The sequence below is a fragment of the Lineus longissimus genome, chromosome 16 (genome assembly GCF_910592395.1).
Source record: "Lineus longissimus chromosome 16, tnLinLong1.2, whole genome shotgun sequence".
NCBI classification, from domain to species: domain Eukaryota; kingdom Metazoa; phylum Nemertea; class Pilidiophora; order Heteronemertea; family Lineidae; genus Lineus; species Lineus longissimus.
Window position 1 is genome coordinate 281,145 of NC_088323.1, and position 10,635 is coordinate 291,779.

At 42.5% G+C, this 10,635-nt stretch overlaps 1 protein-coding gene across 5 annotated transcripts in view; it reads left to right on the top strand.

Annotated features, from left to right (window-relative positions):
• The window catches only part of LOC135500540 (mucin-5AC-like), a 42,867-nt gene extending 32,423 nt beyond the window's left edge, over nt 1–10,444 (top strand). For 4 of the 5 annotated variants that reach the window (XM_064792063.1, XM_064792068.1, XM_064792066.1 and 1 more), the window contains 17 exons: nt 99–334; nt 854–1,031; nt 1,399–1,614; nt 2,118–2,231; nt 3,086–3,339; nt 3,662–3,773; nt 4,009–4,227; nt 4,762–4,814; nt 4,993–5,050; nt 5,319–5,380; nt 5,716–5,832; nt 6,021–6,125; nt 6,600–6,734; nt 6,954–7,088; nt 7,299–7,470; nt 7,860–8,018; nt 8,471–10,444. In XM_064792063.1, coding sequence (XP_064648133.1) covers nt 99–334; nt 854–1,031; nt 1,399–1,614; nt 2,118–2,231; nt 3,086–3,339; nt 3,662–3,773; nt 4,009–4,227; nt 4,762–4,814; nt 4,993–5,050; nt 5,319–5,380; nt 5,716–5,832; nt 6,021–6,125; nt 6,600–6,734; nt 6,954–7,088; nt 7,299–7,470; nt 7,860–8,018; nt 8,471–8,691 — 2,546 coding nt within the window. In that variant the 3' untranslated portion in view covers nt 8,692–10,444. The remainder of the gene's footprint in view (nt 1–98; nt 335–853; nt 1,032–1,398; nt 1,615–2,117; nt 2,232–3,085; nt 3,340–3,661; nt 3,774–4,008; nt 4,228–4,761; nt 4,815–4,992; nt 5,051–5,318; nt 5,381–5,715; nt 5,833–6,020; nt 6,126–6,599; nt 6,735–6,953; nt 7,089–7,298; nt 7,471–7,859; nt 8,019–8,470) is intronic. The other variant, XM_064792064.1, reaches the window with a different exon arrangement.
• The last annotated feature ends 191 nt before the right edge of the window (nt 10,445–10,635 follow it).

Consider the following 10,635-nt stretch of genomic DNA (forward strand, 5'->3'; position numbering starts at 1 on the left):
ATGCGTTTGTTAGTAATAAACTGAACAGCTAGTGCAAAACGTTCTTGCGATTTGAGTTTTCTTATCAAAACATTGTTTCATTTTGTGATTGTTTCTAGGGGTGTGTCCTCCTGGCGAAACTTGGTCCAACTGTGCTTACAAGTGTAGTGACCTCTGCAACTATCAGAGGGGCAAGCTGGAGAATATAGGTCTGTGTGAGAAGAACACGGACACGTGTATCCAGGGCTGCACGAAGGAGAAGTGTCCCCCTGGCGAGTTGTACATTAACGACAAGGGAGACTGTGTCAAGAGGGAGGCGTGTAATTGTATTGATGCGAACGGCAATGAGAAGGTGGTAAGTTGGAAGATGGTTCGGTCACAGTATTATTTGTGATGACCCACTGTCATGATTTTGTAAATAAAACGCTTGGTCCTTCCGATATGTCTTACTTCCTTCACAATATACTAGTCGTCTCTTTGAATATTCTAGAAAGTCTCTCCAAAAAATGCACGAGATGGGTGAATGAGTTTACTCTGTGTTTTCATGCAATCCATAATGGCACTGAAACTGTCACTTGTTCTTCCGTCTTACTACAGGCCTAAGTGTTCCTCTCCATTCATCCTGCTTCTATGTGTCAAAAGGGCTCTTTGTTTCCTGGTTCGATTTGCCCCATTTGTAGGGGAGGAGAGGCAGGTAATGGTCAAGGTGCCCAAGAGGTACCGGGAATCAAAATACGCCATACCATCCGACAAACTGGGACGACTAGAACCCGGGACCTATAGAACCCACATCGGAACGTACTTTGCCCAGCTACAGAGACTCCGAGTCCTTTCCAGTGATTTTCTGATGTTCATTACCTGTATTATATTTCAGACCGGCGAAGCATGGGCCAAAGGGCCTTGCACATCCTGCTACTGCTTCAACAGCACCGTGTCATGCTACACCGACGTTGATTGCACCAGCACGACACCGGTACCAGTGAAGGTCCAGCCGAACTGTACATGGACTGACTGGATGAACGTGGATGATCCCAACGACCCCGGTAGCATTGGTAAGTAGTAATGACATCTCCAAATTAGAGGCCTGACCGGTCGAATATGATCAAGAAGACCGAAACCGAACACTTCGGAATGTTCGTGTGAGCATTTGGATCGTCTACTCAATATAGCCATTACCCCAACTGCACAACCGCAAGCGAGGCAAATCTCTGCAGGCAACGTATGGTACAAGACCGAAGTACGAATCCAATAACCACAGCTGGTCAATTCTTGCTTTATGAGCGAGTATTGTCTTACTCAGCCTTGGCGTTTATCCTGCAGCGAATTTCCAAATCCGTCATCAAGCACCAATACCATATAGGGAAAAAGGCTACAGCAAAAACTATCCATTGAAAAGATCTGTTTAATCGTATGTTTCAGGTGATCTTGAGACCCTCGACAAACTCCGTAAGACGAACGTGTTCTGCGACAACCCCACGGAGATCAAGTGTGCAGAGGCGACGACTTCTACCAACTACGCCCTCCTCGGCCAGGTTGATACGTGCAGAGTTGACAAGGGCTTCATCTGTTACAATTCGGACAACCCTGCAACAGGTTGCAACGACTACAAGGTCAAGTTCTACTGCCCTTGTGGAAGTAAGTGTGTTTTAATTAAGTTGGTGTTTCTCAAAGCATATGTGGTTTGAACTAAGCCCCTACCTCTTGTTTTGACAAATTTGATGCGCCCAAGCCAACATCACCGGGTCAGTGTTCAGAAGAGAACCATTATGGCAAGTCTGACTGACTTTATAGGTGGGTTCACCTGTCATGCTGTCCGCTCAGAGACACCCAATCATAATGCTGACACTATTGCAGGAACTAAATCGATACAAGTACCTTCTTTTCGTTGCTACGTTTGGAGACTTCACCTTGCAAACATCAACAACCTTCGAGCGTTTTTGCAAGTCATGACTGTATCATGGACTGTTGGTAGAGTTCTGGCAAAAAAAGTCATCAGTGCAAAGCATATAATGCTTGAGGTCAATCCGGATACGTCTAATAGGAGACCCCTGCTGAAACTTCTTGTTACCTTGACTCACATTTGGAATACCTAATTTCTCAAGAACCCACTCAATCAAATCAATGCTGTCTTTATTTAGCTACGGTTAAACCAAATGAACCAGACCGCAATACGACAACTCCGAAAACGACCCAACCATCAACAACCACTGCTACAACATCTACAACAACGACAACAACAACCACAACTACAGGTATAGGGAGTCAAAATAGACAGGTTAAGAACTCGAACGATAAACGACAATGACATCATGTCATTTATCATTAGTGTTTTTAGCCTCTCTTCAAACACCTATACATACCGGCTACCTGCATATATCCTCGCCACTCATAACCTGACCACCCAACCCAGTACATTATCGTCACCATTCAGTATCGTCAACACTCAGGTTATATATCCTCACCGTCCAGTACACCAACACGTCTTTTATGTCATAAGAGTAGCGCTCCGGATGAAAAAGTAATATACGTTTCCATTTGAGGCGCTTAACCATCAATATGCTAATGTGGTACTCGATATGTTAATGCATTGCTCTATGACACCAATACCTGCAACACCTCTTCTTTGTATCATGCCGAACTCCGTCAGAAATATTCACCACATGTGGCAATAGACCTCGCGGGCCCTCGCCACCTCCACCGTACCCCTCACCACCCATTCATCCCCAACCTCGCACGGAAATTATTGATAACCTTTCAATTCATACCAGTATCGTCCTGTCTTGAATGTATATTTAGCAGTCGATGTATTCATAATGTCAGCATGTTATGCACTGTGTCTACCCAGTTAAGTCGGATGGGAGGGAAATGTACGAATGGCCTATTTTCATGCAATAGGCCAATGTGTAACAGATGCCGCTCAGCCATCTTAATAGCGTCGACTGAATCTTGTAAGCAAAACAACGTGTTCAGAAGTTTTCTTACCAAGACTGAGATAGGTTATAGTTTTGAATGAGTGTCTTTTGCAAAGAAGAGCAATTGCCCGTTTTATATATCGAAAACATTTACCAAGTTTCACAAGATAATCAAGTCATATGCTTTTCTGCAGCGTCAACCAGCACGACACTTCCACCATTGGTGGCGTGCCCCCACGTCAACAACACGGACAAGTGCCCGGCGTTCTGCCCTCCGAGGCAGCTCTGTAACGGCGTCAAGTGCGTGTACCCAAGCCAATGCCCTTGCTACATTGATGGCAAGATCAAGTACCCTGGCGATATGACTGAGACGGACGACTGTAAAATCTGCTCGTGCTTCAACCGGACTGAGCATTGTTACCCGAAGTCCTGCCCGACGTGTAGGACGGTGAGTTGAAAGCGGCTCTTATTATTACCGGTAGATACATAGAGCATTGTCGGACATTATATGAATGGTGTCCCGATTGAAGATCATAGAGAATGCGGCCAAACTGTTGGGGGGGGGGGGGGGACTGGGATCGGACCAAGCTCCAGACAGTGACGTTATCATCGTACCTAGCATTTCGTCCTTGCCCCAGTAGCGGATACCACCAGGCATGTGATGTCTATGGACTTGAAAGAGATATCTGCACATCGAAGTTAAGCCTTTATTACATGTGATATTGTGTGTCATTACATGTCTAATGTGTGTTGACCTTTTCATTCGAAAGGGTACGAAAGAAGTCCCGTTCACTCACGGGAATTGTGAATGCAAGTGTGAGGTAATCACAACAACCCGTCAACCTACCACGACAACACAATCAACGACGACTACACCACCAGGTATGATAAATAATGTGGATTCCTTTCAACCAACAACTGTGGCGGGAATATGGTGCTTGAGGTAGCATCATTGTGGGAGAGTATGTTACGAGTTGTGTATATGGTCCAAAAATTCAACTTATATCAAATTTCTTTTAAGTTTTCAATCAGTAACTTATATACCTAACTTCATAAACTAATGGTTCATATTCTACAAAATCAGCTTCTTAACAACTCTGTCTTCCCTTGGTTCCAGATCCATGCCTCAAGTACAACTGCACCATACCAGTGGTACCAGAACTCAAGCCTGGAGAGAGCGTGCATCTGGTGCCTATCCCCAACACTGAAAAATGCTGCCTTAAATACGAAGTCACATGTAACACGGTGAAGTGTCCAAAGTTTCAGCTGAACTGTACTTTGCCGAAGAGAGCAGAGAAACAGGGCCTTGGAGACTGTTGTCCACGATTAGAATGCGGTAAGGATAAGTACCCTTTACTTGCTGGTCTTGAAAGGTAATCTATACCTGGATGCTGCATCCCAGTAACATTTGACTCAGAAAGTTTCATAAAACGAATGCCATGTATTCCCCATATTCCCTAATGAGTGGTGATGCCATTCGAGCCTAATAGGGTAATTTCAAAACCTTTATCATTTAAACTCCTCAATCATCTAGTACATGTATATCTGAAAGGGTAATTTCGAAGGTTTTATCAGTCGAACTCATCAACCACCTAGTATCTGAAAGGGTAATTTCGAAGGTTTTATCAATCGAACTCATCAACCACCTAGTATCTGAAAGGGTAATTTCGAAGGTTTTATCAATCGAACTCATCAACCACCTAGTATCCGAAAGGGTAATTTCGAAGGTTTTATCAATCGAACTCATCAACCACTTAGTATCTGAAAGGGTAATTTCGAAGGTTTTATCATTTGAATTCCTCCACCACCTACCTAGTATCCGAAAGGGTAATTTTGAAGATTTTATCAATAATTATCTTGTTCTTTTCAGTATGCCCACCTCCAACTGAGTGTGAAATTACCGTCCAACCAGCTTGCCCTCTGGTAAGCCAATCATCGCAGTTAACTTAAGTTTTATTGAACTAGTTACTTCATCTCAGCCTTTGAAGAATCTATTTGGTATCATCTTATGCCATTTAAACTAGTAAAGATGATTTTCAATAGTGCATATCCAGTGATTCAAATCGCAATCATTACCAATGCATTACCTTTCATTTTGTAGGGCTTCGAGAGTCACTCGTTCATGGACGAATGTGGATGTGTTCATTACAAGAACTGCAGTAAGTGAAACCAACACAAACCTTCTCGTTCACTGCCTCTGTGACTTTAGGGTTATCCCGTTAAGATCAGGCATTGGGTTATGAACACACCTGAAGAAATATATCAGGAAAGGTAACAATCTTTTAGCTTTTATGATCATGTTAACATCAAATGTAAGGTTGGCTTAATTATCATTTACGTACGCCATTGCATTCTCAATGGTTTGTGCATTCGCGTTTGGCACATATGGAAAGAAACCAACGGTAACATGATTTGAACTCTTTGCAGCGCGTGTGCCGGACATCTGTGTCTACACATCTAAGGTCGATGGAAAGGTCGTGACCTACAAGGTAAGAACAGTGGTTGAAGAAACAAAACAACACTTATAAGGTAGTGCCTTTTCAGCCACAACGAAACTAGCAGGAAATAGTCCGGTTCCTGATTGTTTCCACTGGTTGAAACATGTGTGGATTTGTTTTGTAGTTATAGAAATCATTTAAAAAGTGTGAATTGATTGACAACAAACTTACATCAAAAGTTGTATTTTTCAAGAGTAAAGATTGACACCCTACTTTCAAAAGGGATCTAAAACGAATGTTTTAAGATTGTGATGAACTTTCTGGTGTCATACAGCGGTTGTTCTTTACACATGACATAAAGCCATCAACGATCCTCTTGTTTTCAGCCCGACTCGAAATGGTCTGACGGGAAGTGTAGGACATGTGAATGTAAAGAGGCTACAGCGAATTCAAACTACTTTGAGGCGGAGTGCGAGGTTCAGACCTGTCCTCCAATACCAGATGTAAGCACTCAAAATGGAAGCCACTTGTTTTTCTTGGCAAATTTTCGCTAGACTTCTGCCTTTGGATTTCTGCCAATAATTTCTCCCTCTTACAATGTTTTTGCACGCCGTTAACGGGAGCACATCAGTTGTGTGCATTGAATGTCCACGCACATGTTTGGGGCTAATTGCTGCATAACATCTTTCAGGACCATGACTACGTGATGCCGGTCAATCCGAATGTCTGTTGTCCGCCAACCGTCAAGACCAGGTGTAAGATCCAGAAGAACGCTACATACGAAATTACACTCAATGTAAGTAACACTTCTACATCATTCCAGTTCCACAGTTCGTTAAGATGCAACTAGTTATTTGATTGAACTTGCTGTGTCGAGGTGGTGTTCATACATAAATATATACTGCGGGTATTTCTGCAAACAGTGGACGGTTGCCGAAAGCCAATGTGAAATACAACTCTGTTCGAAGGAAAAGTGTCTACTGTACAAAATATTCTGCTGATCTAAGGTCACCAGTCACTTTATTCTTGCACTTAAATCCAACATAAAAGAAAGATGATGACGCTTTTCCCGGGCTGGGGATTCTTGATTCAGCTGAGTTGTCCGCAGCCTTCAGTCTTGCAGAAGAGTTTGGAATTCGAATCGTGTAGTTTGCTGGACTGAATACTGACGATTTCATGCTTGATAAGATGACACCTTTATCAAAGGGTTTGGGTCTTTTCACTATCTCCCCACATTTTAACTATATTCTTGTGAACATTTCTTCTGCAGGTGAACGAAACCTACCACAACCCATCCGAACCATGCGTCCTCCACAAATGCGTCGCTGGGTCAGGCAACACTCATGACGTGGTCTTGGTTAGCACCAACTCCTACTGTTGTTCTTTCAACGGAACCCAGAAGAAGGTAAGACAAAGAGATTGTTAATACCAAGTCCGCAGCCAACTTGATTCGAACAGCTCGGGCCTGGTGACATTATAGGGCCTATTTTCAGCACCTCTTACAACCTTGTCACCTTAGGGGAGCCAGACCTATTGACTACGAGCCACGAGTGCAACTCAACCCAATGTGAGGACTTCACATTCACACTTACAAACTGATAACAACGGTTCAATAACCTTTCAGCCTGGTGAGACGTGGACGCATATCACGAGCCCCTGCAGTCTCTTCCAATGTGTTCGAGGTGACGAAACCGATGATATGGCATACATTACGACAAAAGACAGCCTGTGCTGTGAGGTGAATGGAGTCAAATACACGGTAAGCAATGCCAGGAGCATTAGCAGGGTCCATGAGACCTCTAGTGTCAATTGGCCACAGCGGAAACTATACTGTTCACTTGGAATATGGTGATGCCTTTACTGAAACCTAGGCTGATGAAGTTAATTTTCAGTTTGAATATGGGGTTTGTGGCAATGCTGTATTGTATTGGGTGATTAGTAATACAATAATCTTCTAATCTTCTATTAGTCTGGCCAGAAGGTCCCAACCACCCTGAAGTGTTACGAGGCTGTGTGTCGCGTGTTGAACGGAGCAGCCAGTTTGGTGGAGTCGACCATCTCCTGCATCCCGACAACTACAATCTGTAAGGCGAATGAGAGTCAATTAGATGCTACTGGATGCTGCAGCAAATGTGTACCACGTAAGCTATAGAAGTTCAAATTGGATTTGTTATTGGCTCATTCGGTCACATCTTCTTCGTGTTCATGCCTACCTCTCCAACGAATGCAGTAGTCATTCCATCATATTGTGCTTGTGCCGATACCTATGGTCTCCTGTCATGTAAATGAAGGTTGACGACACTGCAAGGGTGCATCTTCTTTCAGCAGTATTACCATGGTATCATGACTAGATCGAGACTTATACGTGAGACTTGATATTGCAGCGTCAGACGATACAATGTTGACAAAGAAAAAGAATACATCATAAATGTTTGATCAGTCGCCTCGAGAAGAAGACCGCTGTTTTAACATAGTAACTTTGAAAGCCAGCTGAACTGTTCTCTCTGACCTCTAAAATCCTTCTTTTTAGCCGGAACTAATAGCAAGGTCTGCAACAATACGTGCCAAGCCAGTCTCTTCACGGGACATCCAGTCGATACGATCGGTTACTTCAATGTCAAGGATCCAGTTCGCGGTGTTTGTAGAAATCTGGAACCGGTCTCTACCTTCGATTTGAAGAAATGCATAGGTGTGTAATACCTTTAAACCTGATTGGGTTCTATTATAGTGAATCATTTGTTCAGCAGAAAAATGATGATGACTGTTGTTGTCCTGACGGGTGAGGGACGAAAAGAGCAGGGCTGACATCACGGGTGAAGCCCTGGGGATGAAACGATTGATTGCATGTCACATGTCTGAGACAGACAAGGTAGCTGTTGTAAATGAGATCAGTGTCTCCTTGATATTATTATCCTAATGTTCTGTGACAGATTAAGATCGCTACACAAAATGCCTGTCGATAAAGAGTTTCAGTTGAATCTTTCCATGGATGCCTTTTTCTGGGCACTTGATATCCAATACTAGTTTTGATCAATGATTTGGAACATCGTTGCCTACATTTTCTGACACAACATTTGAGGACTACATTTAAAGCATGTTTGAAGGTTTGGCCACGTGTCGAAATGTGTTTGCCTCTTTCAGGGAGCTGTGGCTCAACCTCGGTAATCGCTGGAGACCATAACCGCTACTCTAACCAGTGCGACTGTTGCCAGGCGTCAACATCCGAACAGAAGGAGGTGAAGCTCACGTGTGCCAATGGAGCCACCCTCAAGTGGGTTTACAACACACCAACGGATTGCGGCTGCTCCAAATGTACTGGTGGGACGACGCAGCGAAAGAAGAGATATAGTAATCATAACTAACTGATGCGATAAATGCTTTAATATATACTTTAATGATTTGCAAGAAGCACACTGACCATTGAAAATGGAAAGACGCCATGAAACGGGACGTATTGTCTTCGTGGAATTTAATCTAATGTATTTTGTTGGTTCAAATGTTGCCAGTATATTGGCAAAGGCTCATCGGAGGATTTGCTGTGTTATGTTCTTGCGGTTTTTATATCAATATCATGGCGTCTTCCCAGTTTGACTTTAAAGAAAGGTCAAGATATTTACAATAAGTTTACCCCAACATGTACAATTTGGTCAGTGTGTGAATAGAGGTCGGGGCATTTGATGCCCGGGATAGATCAGAATCACATCTTTATCTATCATGTGAAACAGCTTTGTGGTCAGGCAGGTCAGCCCCAGGACAATAATCTTCTGTTCTTTCATCTTCTGATACTTTGTGATCTTGTTATAAAACAACTCGGCCAAATGGATGAGTCCTGGAGCAAAATGTCCACATTATATTCAGCAGACATTGTGCTAACTATTCTGTTATTGATTATATATGATATGCTTTGTGTTTGTCGGTAGTCATCCTGATAGTTAGAGTATTGACTTCATTCAGTTAAACGATTACATTTATTGAATTATGTGAGATGTCCCATCTGTTGACGAAAGACTACTTGTCTAATTTAGATATTGAAGGAATTATGCTGAATTATTGATTTAATACATTGATATGATGACCGCAAGGTACATCTTACTGGGAAACTAGGTCAATGTCTTACACTATGATTCGAAAATGTTTAGGATGAATATATGAATGTGATATTGTAATGTAATTATGTAAATGATTGAAAACATGTGATAATTTGTTTGCCTGACAGCTGTTGGTCCATTGACTGTACTCCCCATTAGAAGGCAGCGCTAGACTGTGACTGTGACGTCTAACTTGACGTCGAATAGTTCCATTACAGAGCATTTCATTTTACATAACAAGTAAACCATTGTGAAGATTGGCCTGTTATTACATCCTTTAGTCGCCTTTGAAATGCACGATTCATTATGATACAGTGTCAGCTAGGTACTGCTTCCAAACGGGAGGAACAATCTATTTTGGCAACCCGTCAAAAAGCGCTAACACACTAACAGGCTGAAGGTGCAGGTGAATATATCGTGGTCAAATTGATCAATCTATATGCTGCTGTCCTTTTACTAATTAGCAAATTATAAACGGTGTCTCAGGGAACTAATTTAACTGGAACAACCTGTAAAACTCTTCGATTTTTCCCGATGGTTTGGTGAAGGAAGAACACCCTACATACATGGCAGTCTGTATGCTATGTAGGCCCCTGTCCTTAAATTGTGATCATATCATGTACATACACTATACGTATAGAAGGTGTTAGCATATATTAAGGTAAAGCTTGGTCTATATTATACTGGCATAGTTTGACTGAATTTCAATGTCAACCACCCATGGTTTCATTGCGTGTTTTTTAATAGGCATCTTTCAAAGGCCCTGGACAGCAATTTACATCTTGACTTTGAACGAAAATAGCTACCGCACGATAGGCATGGCCATTCTAACACCATAATTACGATCAGGTCATGATGTAAACAAGCGTGTCCTGAGCCTTTACGTGCTCAAGACAGCAGTAAATGGTCCGTTGTATGAGCCATTTGTTGCATTCTTAGGAGTTATATGTCTGGTTCTGTTTTAAACACGAATACCATTCAATTCTTATGATACTTGATCAACTAATAAAAGAATTGTGTTCTAGTACACTATACTTGTTCACTCAATCGTTTTGGGATGTTGGAGCAGGCATGTTTCCCAGTGCTGGTTCTGGCAGTAAGAAACTCTTAACAGAGATGCAAGGGTTTTGATACTGTACAGATGCTTGAGCTACCTCGGTTACGAGATATCACAGAGTTAGGTAAGGTTCATAGCGACTGGCAAACAGGCTATTTTAA